This window comes from Arvicanthis niloticus, chromosome 5 (genome assembly GCF_011762505.2).
Source record: "Arvicanthis niloticus isolate mArvNil1 chromosome 5, mArvNil1.pat.X, whole genome shotgun sequence".
NCBI lineage: Eukaryota > Metazoa > Chordata > Mammalia > Rodentia > Muridae > Arvicanthis > Arvicanthis niloticus.
The window spans coordinates 52,669,271-52,685,936 of record NC_047662.1 but is presented as its reverse complement, the minus strand read 5'-3'; the positions used below and the strand labels follow the sequence as shown (position 1 = coordinate 52,685,936).

The window sequence follows — 16,666 nt, the reverse complement described above, 5'->3', positions numbered from 1 at the left end:
TTTTTATGAGTAAAGAGAAGGAAATTATTTTAAATTGTAATATTTTGTAGCTCTTGCCAGGTTCTCTCATGGGTTCCAGAGGCAAACTCTCTGGGGCGCCCAACTTCAGTACCCTGTGTCACACTGAAATTCATTATTCTCACCTTGCTTTACTTCCTTGTGGTAAAGCTGAGAATTCCTTCCTATCCAAATCTTCATAAACACCAGGGGAGTTCAGCTGTCCGAGCTAGGAGCACTGTCTAGCACGTAAGAGCAGCATGCATATTCATGTTCAAGAGGAATGACTCTTGTGCTTAATGACTTCATGGTTTCATATTTTGATTGTTAACTTTCCATATAGATTTGTATAACATTATTAAGCCTGCATGTTAGCAAAAATATTGACTATACTTCATAGTCTGCTTTTTTTTGTTGTAATATCTGTTTCTTTACGCTAACCTATTGTTATCATTTTCCATTTGGTGTGAATATTCTCCTGAGATTTGTCACTTGCACTACCATTTTGTTCGTAATGATTTGCTGTTATTTTCCTTCAGATATTTTTACTTTTCAAGCCTGTGTACACCAACTCTGAAAATTAAAAGTTGTTTATTAAATAAAAAAAAAAAAGAAAAGCCTGGGATTTTCGTCATAACTGATTTTAACAAGTGACATTATTGTACTTACTGCTAGGCAAAAAATGTTTATGATATTGCCTTTGTATCATCAGGCTCTTTGTTATTGGAAGCAGATCAAGTAGCTAAACCATCTGAAACTGCTGTGAGTCTTTATTCCAGCGCATTGAGCATTTGCTATTAAAATACTAGGCAGTGGCTTGAATTAAGTGTCTTTCTGGGAGAAAGGCTTTGTTACTTAGCAACACCTAATATTCTGTGATGATGGCAAAGCACTCCAAGACCCACTAGAGAAATCCTTCTGGCTTTCTTGGACAAGGAAAAGACATCTGGTGCATTGATAAAGAATTATGAGCAACTGGAGATTTGGAGGGGTTGTTCTTGTTGTTGTTTTTCCAAATAACGTCGTCACAGGAGTGGAAAAATCCAAGTTTAAAACAAACGTGACTGCTGAATAGAGCTATGAAACTGTTCTATCCATTATACTGATCTGATATTCATTAGGGTATGTGAGTGAGCCTGGGGTAAAAGGGAAGTTGGTGACTTATTTCCTCATCTCTTCTCTTGTTAGAAGGGAAGGGCATCCAGGTTGTTTGAAATGGGAACCACTGCTACTTCCCTGGCTTCATGGGGGTGTAGAGAAGAAAAACAGCATCTTTTCACCTTAGGTCCTGGTACAGAATAACTGAAGAAAGAAAACAGCTTTATTGAATCCAGGTTTTGTGTGACATGGGAACTTTGAGAGGAAATAAGTTCCAAAGAAAGGAATAAACTGACTATAGAACTAGATAGTCTATATCTGGAGTGGTGAGGTCTCCTTCATGTAAGGAATAAGGAGCTATTGTGAGAATGTAGGCTTTCTAAACAAAGCACCACAGCCTGAGGGAGAAAGCTAAAGTCTGTCTTTAAAATAGTATTAGGTGAGTATAAGATGATTTGATAGAAAGCAATTTATCTTAATTTCTGGTTATACTAACTTCATGGCCTTTTATAAGGCCTTTTCTCTAAAGTCTTCTTTATCTATAAAACAGAATTCAGTTACACGGTTTGTTTCATCTCTCCCAGGGATGGGGAAAACACAGAAATCGGTGTATCAAAGAAGTAGAATCATCTTCTTTTATTCCTCTTAAAGCTGTGAGTTAAAAATAAATTGTAGGATAACATAAATGCAGGGGCTGAAGTGTTAGTCATGTCCTGAGCAGGCATTTGGTCATCCTGGTATTCTTCCTGGTAGGTGAGAGATGTAAGCTTTGGGGGGGGGGGGGGGGTGAATGATGCTAGGAATTGAGGCCAGGGCCTAGCACATGCAAAGCACACTCTGCCACTGAACTACCCCCACCCCCACATACACCTACCACAGCCCTAATAGAGTATATTTTAAGAGAAAATGTCTATATAGTAATTTGTTTTTCTAGTAGCACTAATGCATTCTGAATATAAGTCTAAAGATGAAATTGTGCTGCTTTTAAATGAAAGAGGCATTCTTTGGAATGACGTTATGACTTTGGATCTGAAATGGACTTTCTGTTCTTTGGGAGTGTCCTTTGTGATGGTTACAGAGCGGTTGAAGAGCTTTAGGGCAGCCTAAACTTGTGTCTTTCAGTAGGTGTGGCCTGAGCTTAGCACAGCAAAGCACTGACAGCAGTAGCTGAATAAACGAGAATTCAGTTAGAGCTCGACTGCATCCTCATCAGCTACCAGCTGCTCACCCTTGGCAAGGGGCTTAATACTTGAGTATTAAAGGGCTTAGACTCGAGTCTGGAATTCGGAGATGATAGATCAGTTTTACCAGAGAAGAAGAAAATGGAGTGAAAGACTCACCAGAGTCTCTGCAGCTTACCAGGTGCCCCAATAAACTGTCAGTAAACCCTCAAATGATGCAGGAATGCGCCACTCTAGTGCCAGGGTTTGCCCTGCTGAGCTTCTATTGGAACTGACTCCATCTGTCTACAGAAGTGAAAAGGCCATGATGTTGCTGGGAGTTGACTAAGTCATCTGTTAGCATTAAGTGAATTAGCCCTGGAGCAGTCCAGTTGCAGAGACGTTGAAGTGGCCCCAGGCTCCAGCACTGTGTACCAACTAGTCTTATCTTTAGTTGACTGCAGTTTGTCTGCAAACATTATTGATCTTCCTGTTAACTCACTAAGTAGATGGGTGGGAACTAGGGATGTGGCTCCCAAGTTGGTTGTTGTCACATATGTAAGGCTCTGAGCTTGATTCCTGGGGAAGAAGGGACACTAAATAAATTAAATAAATAGTTTCAGCCCCTAGATTGTTTTTTTTTTTTCTTGAAGCATTTATTTCTCTTGAGTTGTAACTAGTCATGTGGATGTGTGTGATAGATTTCACAGAATGAATTCCTTTTGTTTTACAACTTTGGCGTGAAGGGGATTCCATTAATATTTGTTCATTGACTCTGTGGGTGTATAGATGTGGCATTAAAAACTCAGGCTGGGAAAATTAACCTTCTAATCTCACCAAGGATAATAAATCTACATTTTAAAACCCTACACGATTAATACGAGAACCGAGTTTTGAGGTCCATTAGATAAACAGTCGTGCTTTGTATGTATGTATTTTAAAAACATGACAGATTTTCCACTTTAATGATGTATGGCTATCCTGCCTTTAAGTTTGCTGATAAGCAGGCCCTGTGCATCTTCACAGCGTTTTCACCATCTCTAACTGGAGAGATTTGACTGCCAGTTTCTAAGCTGTTTCTGTGGTTTGTATCCACGGGCAGTACTGGTTCTGCAGTGGTCCTTTGCACCTCTTGAGGAGTCGTGCTTGGTACTCTCACTGGCAGTAACTCAGAGAAGCAACCTGAATAGTAGAGAATGGTTGGAGGCCTCTTCCTTGGGACTCCCAGTGGAGACTGACTGTTTTTTGTTTTTTGTTTCTTCTTAATGTCATCAGGAGAGAAACGTTACTTACTTTCAAATGGCAGTTTTCCCCATGGCAGAGAAAATTAAGAAGAGAGCAGCTTTGTCATCAATTCAAAATTAATTTCAGACATTATTAACTAAGCATTGAAAGCAAGGTCATGATTTTCTCTTCCCTCTGCATTATTTTGGGCACCTGTATTTGAGGTTATTTTAGGGAACATGTGCTCTTAAGAAGACCTTACTTTTACAGATAGGTTTGGCATGTAAACAGATCCACAAATGAGAGACACAGAGACTTGGCAGGCGTTTAAACTTAACTCTGTCTACTCCACCCCAAGTGTCTAAAAGAACATTCATTGTTCATACTGAGTGCCTGGGCCTTGCACAGTTAGTTCTGCCCATTGGATACCGTAGAGGTTTACTAAAGGAGAGTCCTTGTCAGTACTGACTTAGACAGCTAAGCAATTGAATCTATTTTTTCCTTTAGATTGACCAGGCGAGTTTATTTTTTCTGCTGCTGCTGTAAAATAGCACAGTAATGTGATTTTATGTTGATTTCCTCACTGTACATTTCTGTATGTTTCAAAAAGAGCCAGCATATAAAGCATATAGAATTTGAATGCATGTGTATTTAGCCGTGTACAACAACAGGAGAAGCTAACAATAATAGTGATCAAGTGGGGGACCAGCACCATGCGTTCACTTTGCTACTATTTATCTAAAAGCAGTGGACAATAGTGTGATTAGAATGTATTCTTATTTTACTATTCAAACCTATCATGGACAATGAATACTTTCTAAGTTCATTAATATTTGCTAAGCGCTTTAAAATTTCCCTAAGCGTGAGAGTTTAGTATTTGACTAAACTCTCTAGTACAGAGTAATTAATTGCAGTGAATAGCAATTTGTGAGTGCAGTAAACATTCATAGCAAAAGGACCTGTAGTTCACAGTTACACTTAGGCTTCAGATGCCTGATATGGAAAAGAATGTTCAATGTTCTAGCCATCTAGGAAATAGGAATAAAGACTACTTTGATATTTTATCTTACCCGAGTCAGAATAGGCAAGATTTGAGAGAGAGAGAGAGAGAGAGAGAGAGAGAGAGAGAGAGAGAGAGAGCAAATGCTGGTGTGAGTGTAGGGAAATAGAAAACATTTTGCCACTGTTGTGGGGGTGGAGTGTAAGCTGTTGAAGTTAGTATGAAGGTACTTTGGAAAACTAAGGATAGTAATACTCCTTGGGCCACACCCCTATTACTCTCTATCCTACTGTAGAGACACTTGCTCACCCATGCTCACTACTGCTCTATTCACAGTAGCCATGAAATCCAAACAGCCTAGATGTCTATCAACAGAAGACTAGATAGTGAACATACGGTACATTCACACAGTAAAATTTGCAGATACATAGATGAAACTTAAAACAAGTAGCATTTTCAAGTATTGGCAATGAAATAGGGAGGCAAGATAGCAACTACTGTACTAAATTTTTGCTGAAGATTCTGACATAGTAAAATACAGTTTTATAACCAGTACACATATGTTTGGCTTTCATTATCATAACAAATATCTGAAATAATCAATGTAATAAAAGAGCTTAGTTTGGCTTACATGTTTTAAAAGCTTCATTTTATGGCTAGCTAACTCATTCCTTGCACTCCTATAGCAAGGCAGTAAGTACTTTATAGCAGTAAGTACTTTATAGAAGATACTCTCTTGAATGACATGACTTGAAGATTTCATATTTTCCTCACTTCTTGAGGCTTATATAACCTCCTAATAGCATTGCCCCAAGGAACAAAACTTTAATATATAGGGCTATAGGGGTATTCCAAAGTCAAGATATGGCAATTTTTTAAGTTGCCATAAAGCACTTTTTGCTAGTGAATGTTTACTGCACTAACAAACTGCTGTCTAGTTGGCAAATTGATACTTAAATGGCAAGAAATTTAGCATTTATCATAGATAACACTACAGTCTAATAGAAAATCTAAAAAAAAAGAAAGTGGTATCTTAAGAGATTAGAGAGTTGGCAGACTGGAAGTGTGAATAGTCAGAAAAATATAAAATGAAACACATGAATAAGAACTAAATCTTACCCAAAGTGGTAGTTACTTCCATATTCCTTGTGCCACTGTTACACCCCATACTCTTTGTCTACTTGGCCCTATCATCTCCCAACACCTGGATTCCTCCCACCCCATTTTCATTGTTCACCACTCCCCATTTGTATCAGATGTGTTGTATCACGCTGTCCTTGAAAGCACATCTCTGTTGCTCCTCCCTATATTCCTGACCTCCATCCTACATGGGTATTCCAACCTAAACACACATATCTAAAGATTTATCTATAGATGAGAAAGAATACATGGCAACTTAGCATTTGTCTTTCTAGGTCTTGGGGTACCTTCCTCAGAATTAATTATTTTCAGACCAGAGTTTTGAACCTGTACTTTTCTTTATTTTATTCATGTTAATGAAAGTCTCTCTAAGACCATCTAGTTTTCAGCCTTCACTGCTTCAGGCCTCTGCTTTCCTTTGATCCCTTTTATTCCTCCCTCTCTCTCTGCCCTCAACAAGGAGCCGTTCTAATGTTCACAATATCTGTTTCTGTATGCGTGCACTTGCAGATACGTACTGCGGGCTTTATGTGTTGTTGCCTGTTAACTTGAGTGAATGATACAGAATGGCATGGTTCTCATTCTGTTAGCTGTTTTGAAAAATCTCTTCTTTGGTGGCATGCCGAGACATTCCTCACCATGGTTACCTCCAACTCCCTGCTATCACAACTAGCTTTGGGGCCAACTTCCTCCATGTCCTCTGGACACTTGTGTTGAATATGAATAGTTTTATATCAATTTCACACAAGCTAAAGTCGTCTGAAAGGAAGGACCCTCCACTGAGAAAATGCCTCTATAAGATCAGGCAAGCTTGAAGAGCATTTAATTAATTAGTTATTAATATGAGACAGCAAGTCCATTGTGAGTGGTATTACACTGGGCTGAGGGTCCTGGGTTCTGTAAGAAAGCAGGCTGAGTAGCACCCCCTCATGGCTTCTCTGTCAGTTCTTTGCCTCCAGGTTCCAGCCCTGCTTAATTTAAGTTCCTGTCCTGACTGTTAAATGGAACTCTGAATGAAATAGGCTCTTTGTTCCTCAGGTTGCTTTTGCTCATGGTGTCTCATCACAGCAATGATAACTCTAAGGTAGCACCTATGTCAAATTGGGCAGCTGCATATAGCAAGACTGAAATTGCTGGGTTGTTCAGAGTGGCAGTGCCTGCCAGCACTTCTGGCCCCTGTGTGTCCTCATCTCTGCAGAGGCTAGTGATAGTTTTCATTCTTGGCTGAGTATTAGTGTGGTTTCTTTTGATGACCTCATTTATTTAATGTCTCATTTGCTATTTTGATAGACCATTTATTTGGGGAATGTAGGAGGGATAGAACCCAAGGTCTCATGCATAATTGATTCCACTTCTGATCTATAATCCCTGCCCTGAATATTCCATTAAATTTGCAATCCTAAACTTACTAGGAAAAATTTGAGCATTTCTTCACATACCTGAGGTTTTTTTAGTTTATATGTTGGAGCTAGATGTCTTTTTTTACTTTATTTCCAAAACTTCCATTTATTAATTCTTTGGATTAAAACATCTTCTCTTTCTTATATTCTTCTACCTATAGAGATAATGTAAGAAAGTACCCTGCTTTATCAGCTATCTCATCTTTAATATTAAAAAATGTATAGCTATCTCTATTATCATCATTTTTGAACTTTATCCTTTAGTCTACTGACATGGTGATTCTCCATGAAAGATTTTCTTATTTTTAACTGTCTTCAGAATATGGTCTTAGTTTGATTCATATTAAATTGTTTCATTGGGGCCAGGAAGCAAAGAGAGTTTGCTTTTATTTATATATATATAAACAGTTTATATATATGCATATATATATATACATATATATATATACAGTTTAAAATAAGATCCTTTGTAGCTATCAGATGTAATTTTTTTTAAAAAGATTTTATTCATTTTATATATATATGAGTACACTGTAGCTGTCTTCAGACACACCAGAAGAGGGCATCAGATCCCATCACAGATGGTTGTGAGCTACCATGTAGTTCCTGGGAACTAAACTCAGGACCTCTGAAAGAGCAGTCAGTGCTCTCAGCCACTGAGCCATCTCTCCAGCCCTGAGAGTTTGCTTTTATAAGAAAACCCTTTCCTCCAATTCCCTTAAGCTATGAATCCATAATGGATTATTTCACTGATTTAGTGATAGCCATTATGATCCAGTCAGACCCCGTACCCTGGCTCAGCCCCATTACTGAACCAAGTCCTCACGCAGAAGCTGTGGGAACATTTCAGATCTAAACCACAAATTGGTGATTACATAACAAGTTTCATAAGAGTACAATCTTCATTTCTTGCTGAATCTCTGTCTGCCAGGGGAGGGAAATGTCAGGATTGTGCCAGGCGCAAGTGTTGCACCCCAGTCACCCTGAAAGATGGATGTTAAATATGTATAATCCATGACTATTAAGACCATCAACATAGTGAAGGAGAAATATAACCCCATGGAAATAGAACATCGCACTGGTTGATGGTTGTGTGGGTGCTTTGGATCACTTTAAATCTGACAGCTAAACAGACATCCTTAATTTTCCTTCATTTTACTCATTTATCCAATGTTAATTTATGCTGGTCTATATTTTTAAGAGTATATTTTAGGGTTACAGGCTGCCTGCAAATGGAAACATTTCTGCCAATCACACGCATGGCCTTAAATTCAATCTCTAGTGTGACCTCCATCCTACATGGGTATTCCAACCTAAACATACATATCTAAAGATTTATCTATAGATGAGAAAGAACACATATATACAGTTTTATATAACTATATTTTAAGTATAATAATTTGTCGATTCTTTTCTGACTAGTTATTATTTCTACTCTCATGAGTTCAATGCTTTACCTCTAAAACCAAATACTTTGCTCACGAATCACTGTTAGTGAATATTCTAATCCTTCTTGGCAAGATGGAGGCTTATGGCCATGATGTCCCTGTATTCTGGTAAGTGCCTGAAGGAAAAACAGTCCATGAAAGGCTGAGCTAAAGGGAATGAGAAGTGAGAAGTTTCGTCGGCAATCTAAACTCAGGTGGAGGTAAAAATAATTGCTAACCATAGCTTATCCATAAGGCCCTGAAAAGCTTTTATGATTTATTCTCAGCGCACTAAGTATGGGAAAATGCTCATGTCTCATTAATGTAGACTCATGCTATTTTTTTTTTTCATTTTTAATACAGAAAAGATCAGGCAAAGATATGCAGACCTGCCTGGAGAATTATACATTATCGAGCTGGAAAAGGATAAGAACGGGCTGGGACTCAGTCTCGCTGGCAATAAGGACAGATCACGGATGAGCATATTTGTGGTGGGGATTAATCCAGAGGGACCTGCTGCTGCAGACGGACGGATGCAGATTGGAGATGAACTGCTAGAGGTGAGAGCCATTTGTTTTCATTTGTCCTTTGGTACTAGGTATTGAGGGTAGCATACAGAAGAGCCTATTTGGATTCTTTTATGAATGTGTGAGAACCAGCAAAGTTTGTAGATAGTTGGCCATGGTGTTACCACCTGTAATCGCAAGGTAGAGTCAGGCAAAAGGATCAGAAGTTCAAGACAAGCTTCTGGTACATAGTGAGCTTGGCTATGTGAGGCCCTGTCAACATAAATAAATAAATAAACCAAGATACCAGGTCTGTGGAATTCTTACTGAGAACAGCTAATGTCTGTCACACTGGTAACTTGTTGCGGCCACATAGTTTCCTTAGAAAGCAGGGAGTAGATTGGTCCAGGTAATTACTCTCCAGATAATACCATCAGTGATCTGGCAAGGCTGCTCTAGTTTCCTAAGCCTAAATTTTGGGGCATTGTTTTGAGTTTATTGAAATTTAATATTCATTTTCTTAATTCACTCAGCTTATTTTTCGACTGTCCATTAGGAGAGAGAGAGACACAAGTACTTTCATTTAAATACCTTCCAGTTTAGAGAAAAAAGGTTTAAAAAAAAAAAAAAAGGTACAGAAAAGCCCTTTGAATTTCAAGCTGAAAAAGTGTAATGGTGAGTAACAGAGAGTGCAGACTTATTTCCAGACACAGTCAGCTGTTCCCCTGTCCTGAGGATTTGGCCTTCTGACTTCTGGCTTGTGTTTACCCCACTGTTAAGGCTCCTTAGAAAACTAGTCCCACCATGTGGCTTTTAGAGGAGGCCAGTCACAGGGCACTGGGCATGACACTGTTTATATGAAGTAGGAGCCCCTGAGCTTATGTGGGTGGTTTCCCCTTCAGACTCCAGACATTTAGAACACGCCTTATACATCTGCAGCCAATGAACACAGACATTAGCATCTCCCTGCTCTCCAGAGGCCCCCGGAGCTTCTCTCCACCTAACTCCTAAAACACCTGGGAGTGCCTTTCGCTTCTTGTTCTGTAATTCAGTGTCACAACCAGAGCCCACACTAGGGATTAGCTCTGACTAGTGTAATTATTAAGTAAATAAAGACTATATTAACTATTATAACCCATGCTTGAAGCTTATTTCCTGTAGCTCCTGTTTAGCAATCCCCCTTGAGACTGAAGTGATGAAGGTGAACATGGTGAGAACGGGAGCTAGCTCAGCGAGTTGTTACCGCCATGTCTGTGCGAGCACACGTTTGTCTTTGGGGTTCTTAAGAATAATTTCCTTAGATGGAAATTATTTCTCTCATTTTATGCATAGGAAAACTGGATTGTAAATCCTTCATTGCTATGGAATTAAGTGTCTAAACCTGGATAAGAACTCATGCTTGGGGGCTTGGAGCATTTTCTATTCTTGCAGAGAACCTAGGTTCTGTTTCCAGCACCCACAGTTTCAGAAAAATCTGACACCCTCTTCTAACCTCCACATGCATCAGGCATGTATGTAGTTTGAATTTATATGTTCAGGCAAAACATTCCTATGCATAAAAATAAATAAAAATATATAACAAGAGAACTTAGGCTTGGCAGTCTCTTAAGAGTCATGCTGTGGGCACTAATGTCACTGTGTTCCCTGTGGTTCTTTAATAGACTCTGTGACCTCTCTCTCTCCCTCCTTCCCCCCATCTCTTTCTCTGTCTCTCTCCTCACCTCTCTCTCTCTCTCTCTCTCTCTCTCTCTCTCTCTCTCTGACTCTGCAGATGTGTGTGTGTGTGTGTGTGTGTGTCTGTTTGTGTGTGTCTGTTTGTGTGTCTAGGCTGAAGACCAACCCCAGGACCTTGAATATGCTAGGCAAATACTCTACCACTGTGCTTATATATCTGTCCCCTTGCTCTGTGCCTTAACTGTTTATTATTGCTATAGATGATGCATTACAATACACTAAGTTATGGAGAAGAGGAGACATTCTTTTTCTGCCTCCTCCTTCTTTTTTGCCACCACCTCCCACCAAGAGATTTATGGTTCATGGTTCCAGGTCCTGGTGAATTAACCACACCTCATGGTGACCTCATTGACAGTGTCCAGGGGTGAATTAGGGCCTCACATAGTGAAAGATGGGGAGTGCTTGACACACCCGAACAAACTAGATTTTAGAGAAGACTAGTTTTTGAGAAAGGCTTTTATTTGTCAGTCCTATGTATGGATTAATGGATTCATGAGAGCAGAGCACTAATTCCTGTTGAAAGTCTCAAATGACCCATATTTTCCTTCTTTGTGAATTTAAATCGTGATTTCCTTCTTCGTGATTAGGGTTTTAATTTTGACATAGTTTTAAAGAGGACCATCATTGTACCCTATTTGTTTAGATCCAAGAGATTCCTAGTTTATGATGTTCATATCTACAGTGAAATCATGTGTATCAAGTCACTCTGTGTACTGGGTATGCTTAGACCCAGATTCCCTTCTGCACAGTAGATAGAAATGCTTCAGTAATTGGGAACATGTTGATCCCAGTTGTAGCCTTCAGACTCAAGGTGGTAGAGCTACAAGATCTGGCCTCACAGGAGCACTGTGATGTATTTCTCAGTCTGATATTCATTAGACAGTGGTAACAAATAGACTGTTACCACAGCATAATATGAGGAGTGTCTTATAGGCCAGTTTCAGATTTCAGACATATGTGGGCCTTGGAAGGCCTGCTTTACTCTTTTGCCCCAGTGCTTTTGACAACTGAGGGTGTTCAGCATAGCACATGCAAGAGATCAACAAGTTTTTATCTTCCATAGAGTCAGTGCAGCACTAGCTAATCCCAGATAAATGAGGGCTTCCTAAATAATCTGTAGTTCTTGAATGGATGTTATCTTAAATTCATTGCAATCTGCCATCCACATGGAGATAGCATCTAGCCCCATAGGTCTCAGTCACACCTGAGTGACCCTTCAGATCTTGCCCAAAGGCCTCAGGTTGTTACCTGTATTTATGCCTGCCCAGCCACACATTTAAGTTCCTAATACCGCCATTTTCCAGGTTGATTAATTTGTTAGAGCATCTCCCAGAACTTGGGGAAACAGTTCACTCAGCGTGCACCCACCTATGTGTTCTAGAGAACACTGCAGAGGATGCACATGCACAGCACAACGGCAAAGACACAATGCGACTGGGATGTTCAGAAAGAGCGTCCCTGCCGTCTCTGGTTGTATTACCCTCTAGGTACTCTCACACGTTAGAACAACAGATTAGAACCTCCCAACCCCGTACTTCAGGGATGGGACTTGGATATTTATTTGAGATGGAGCCTCATTTGTTACCCGTGCTTGGCTCAGATTCCTGAGACTCAAGGGATCCTCCCACAGTAGGTTCACAAGTGCTACAGCATGAATATTGAGCACAGAGGCCCATGGGATTTTTATCATGGCTCATCACATACACTCACTCCAGACCTTTCTTCTTCCTAGATCATGGAGGTTGAGGTGTCAGTTTAACAATGTTTTACCTGTGGACATTGATCCTATTTCTTCCTTCATGCACAGAAACTTCAGGTGTTTGCCCAGCATCAACCAAAAAAGGGTAGTAGCATTTGCTTTGTACTTCTCCTCTTCCTTCCTCTAGCCTTCTGTCCTTTTCTCATATCCAGCCGCATAATTCAGTTACAGACATGGCGACCAAGTAGTTTCAAATGGAGCCATGTCAACTCTCACCCAAAGATGCTCCAGAGCTTCTAGCAAGTGCCAACAAATAAAAATACATTGGAACACAGATTTTATTGTCAACATGCCATCTCTCCTCAGCCCCAGCTTTTTCAAACCATTTACCAAATATCTTCCTGAGATACCTAAAAATAAGTTTAAGGTACCATGTTTTTTTTTACAGCCTCTTCCTGAACTGAATGAAATCCCCCTTTGTCTTGATCATTGTGAGATCCGCCATTTGCTCACGTTACTTCTCATTATGGCTCCTTCACTCATTAAAATATCTCTGGCTTGCTCGCAGCCTCTTTGGATTCATAGTTGGCACTGCTTGTGTCAGACCCTTAAATTGAGCTGTCCTGTAGCAGACACTGCATACACTGGGTCCTGCACTCACAGAGCTTGCAGTGCAGTGGTTAAACAGCATCACCTCAGGGCAGCTCCTTTGGGGGAGTTAATGACAGAAAATGGTAGACTAGGTGTTGCCACATTTCTGGTATGCTTTAGCTGGTAGGATCAAAACTCTCATTTTTTGTGTATTTCTGTCTTTTTAGTTTGTTTTTATTGACACTAGTATCTCTGAAGTCATCTCAGAACAAAGTGGCCATCTTACCCCTTAAATAATCTCATGTGGCACCTTAGCAAACATTCAGAGCCTATGCAGTTGTAGTTCATCTTCTCTTGTAACAGTTTGACTTTAGGTCAGGGATGACAGAAAATAAATTCATGTGAAAAAAAATATTCCCTGGTTTCTTTTTATAGCTCACAAAAAAATGAAGTCATTTTCCTTTCATATGTGAGGAGTTAGAATGTGCTTGCTTGTGAAAATAGGAAATCAATTTAATGATGTGTATCAGGAAAGCTAGAAGCCAGCATGACCATGCACATTGCAGAACATTAGAAAGTTAGGACACTGCATTGTGCGAATGGCCTTTAAGAAATGGAGCAATCATGGTATTTGATAATTCCCACCCCAAATACGCCTGTATTTATGGCCTCAACCCTGAATTGGGCACAGTTATGTGTCTTGCTTATTTTCAATGTTCTGCTACTTGCTCATCTTCTTGTCAGTACTTTGCCATGACTGTTAGATTACTCCTTTGTTCACTGCCTTCTATGATTTATAGTTGATTCACTTGCTTAAGACTCTTACATCAAGCTAAGAAGTGAAAGAATTATCAAAAACATATCCTGTCTCCTTTTAAGTCAGAAACTCTGCTTCTCTCTCAGAGCCCTGCATGTGACAGATTTGGAGCCTGTGGGCTCCACAGCATGGTTGGTGCACAATTGTATTGTTGTAGTAGAATAGTCAGTGAGTTCTGTGGCACAATTGATGTGTAAAAGAAATTTTCTGTTAAGCTCCCAGAAGACAGTGTGATTAAATCTCAGCTCCTTTACCCTTCCTTTTGATTCTAATGTGGGGGTTACTGAATTAATTTCAAAAAGCATTAGCATATAATTACCATGTACACAGAATGAGGCTTACTCTGGAGCACTGGCTTTCCCAGAGCAATTAGGCCCAAAAACTGTGCAGGCTAGGGCATAGTGCTGTCATATGAATATAGATTTATTTATAACCTTCCCTACAGGGCAGGCGTGGGAAGACAGGGCTATTGGTGCTGTGCAGGGAGTCTCAGTGATCTGTCAGGTTAAAGCAAGAGCAGGAGGAACAGTAGATGGCACAGTGGATTAGGCTGCTCTGTGGAGCTATGGAAGTATGAGGTGCTCTCTTTGAACCAGGCACCTGCAGGAGAGCCTACACTGAGCCTGTCCAGTGCGTGCACAATGGAAAGGAAAGGTGTGAATACCTCCCGCTATAGATGGATAGAGACATAAATCTAAGGGTAAGTTTAGATCTTATCTCGTGATATTGTTTTCCTATGAAAAACCCACAGACGTGAAGAAATTGAGCCAGGCTTCCTACTGCTTTGTGCTGTCTTCTCTAGCCGTCCACGCTGTCCCATACTCTACGCTCCTTGCCAGCAGAGTATAGTTTTGAAAAGCTCAGGTATGATTTGGAATGTGACTTGGAAGCTAGTAAGTAAATAGCTAGGTTTTGTGCATGTATGAATTAAAATCTTTTCCTTTATACTCAGAAGTTCATGTGACCTACACCACGATGCCCGGGTGTATTTATCAAGAACTTTTGAATGAAATAACTTTTCCCTAAGGTACTTCATTAATAAAACCTCCTGGAATAGAAAGAGTAGTCTGAGCCATAGAAAGAGCAAAGGATTTCAAAATTGAAATAAAATTATGGTTTCTCCATGTTACGTTGACAGTGATACTTAATATTCTAGTCACGCAGAGTTGATTGACCAGGTTGCTTTGTTTTGGTTTTGTTTTTTGTTTTTTACTGTGGCAATGACTTTGAAAGTGTGACAGCATAACAGCTTTGACACTTAAGGTATGAATATATTACATATTTGGCCAGCAGTGGTGGACCATGCCTTCAATCCCACCACTTAGGAGCAGAGGTAGGCAGATCTCTATGAGTTCAAGGCCAACCTGGTCTACAAAGTGAGTTCTAGGCCAGCAAGGACTGTAAAGTGAGGCCCCATCTCAACAAACAGCTATATTTGAGCTTTAATATCTAAACACTCTTTTAAAATGGGTTGATCAGAGCTGACATACATGAGTATTTTGAGCAGGTCCTGAATATGACCTCCACACATACCGAGGTAAAGCCGTCCCATCTGTGCTCCTTAAAATAATCTGTTTGCAGCCTAAACAGCTCACAGGGGATGTGGTGATGGCTGAGTGAGTACAGAGGCCTGGTCTCCAGAGCATCTGACCATAGCTATGTGAGTTCGCTGGCTATTTCCTGACACTGTCCAGGTGGATGGACACCTGAGTATGAAGGAAGGGCATGTCATTATAAAGGGGGCAGGGAACTGTGACATACTGAGCCTTGATGCCTGCCAGACTTGCTTAGTTTTCACATCATTAAGTGCACAGTCAGCTCTCATCCTGCAAGCAAGCAGACTGGGGCAGGAGTGGGCAGGACCAGCAAGCGTCTCTGACTAACATTGGGGTCTTACATAATTTTAGATTAAATTCTTATTATTTGGGGCAGGGAGTATAGTTTGAATGTGAAGTATCCCCCATAGCTCAATTTATTTGTACAGATGGTCCCCAGCGAGTGGGCATAATGTGGGAAGGCTGTGGAGCCTTTAGGAGTGGAGCCTTATGGTGGCACACACCTGGAATCCCAGCACATGGGAGGCAGAGGCAGGGGGATCTCTTGAGTTCAGCCTGTTTTACACAGAGTGTTTCTGGACAGCCAAGGCTACAAGGAGAGACTTTGTCTTACAATTAGACCCTCTCTGGAAGAAATGGGTCACTGGGGTAGGCCTTGAGGCTTTATAGCCCACCTCCTTTCCTGAGTGGGAGAGCCTCCTGCTCCTGCTCCCATGGCTTCCCCCACAAAATGGATGCTGTCAGCCAGAATAAACCCTTTCTCTTTTAAGTTGCTTTTTTTAAAGAATATTTTTTTCATAATGTCAATTTTTTTCATAACAATGAGAAATGTAACAGGTGTAGTTACATGCAGTTAATTCAGAATGGGTTAATATCTCTAATAGAGTTTCATATTAGAGTAAAAGACATATCTATTGCCTGTAGCCACCTGACGTCTTCCAGAGAATACCACTCAGATAAGAGTGGAACAAACCTGTTTATTTAGGGGCTGAGCTGATGGCTCCATAGGTAAAATGTTTGTCATGCAAGCATGAGGACTAAAGTTCAGATTCCCAATACCCATGTGCTTTCTGGTTGGGCTTGGTGACCTTCCGGTAACTCCAGCATTTGGTTGACAGACACAAAAGATCCCTAGAGCAGGCTAGCTAACAAGACTAGCTGTATTGTTCAATTGATGATCCTGCCTCAGTGGATACTGTAGAGAGCGATCAAGAAAGGCTCCTGAAGTCAGTTTCAGCCCTCCATGCACACACAAGCAAACATGCATATAGTCACACAGATTACACACAGAGACACACTTTGAGCCACCAACCAGGC

General features: G+C 40.4%; 1 protein-coding gene across 5 annotated transcripts in view; it reads left to right on the top strand.

Moving 5' to 3' along the window:
- Patj (PATJ crumbs cell polarity complex component) overlaps positions 1–16,666 on the top strand; it is a 302,257-nt gene that overhangs the window by 156,425 nt on the left and 129,166 nt on the right. For all 5 annotated transcript variants that reach the window (XM_076934632.1, XM_034502319.2, XM_076934635.1 and 2 more), the window contains one exon: positions 8,810–9,006. In XM_076934632.1, coding sequence (XP_076790747.1) covers positions 8,810–9,006 — 197 coding nt within the window. The remainder of the gene's footprint in view (positions 1–8,809; positions 9,007–16,666) is intronic.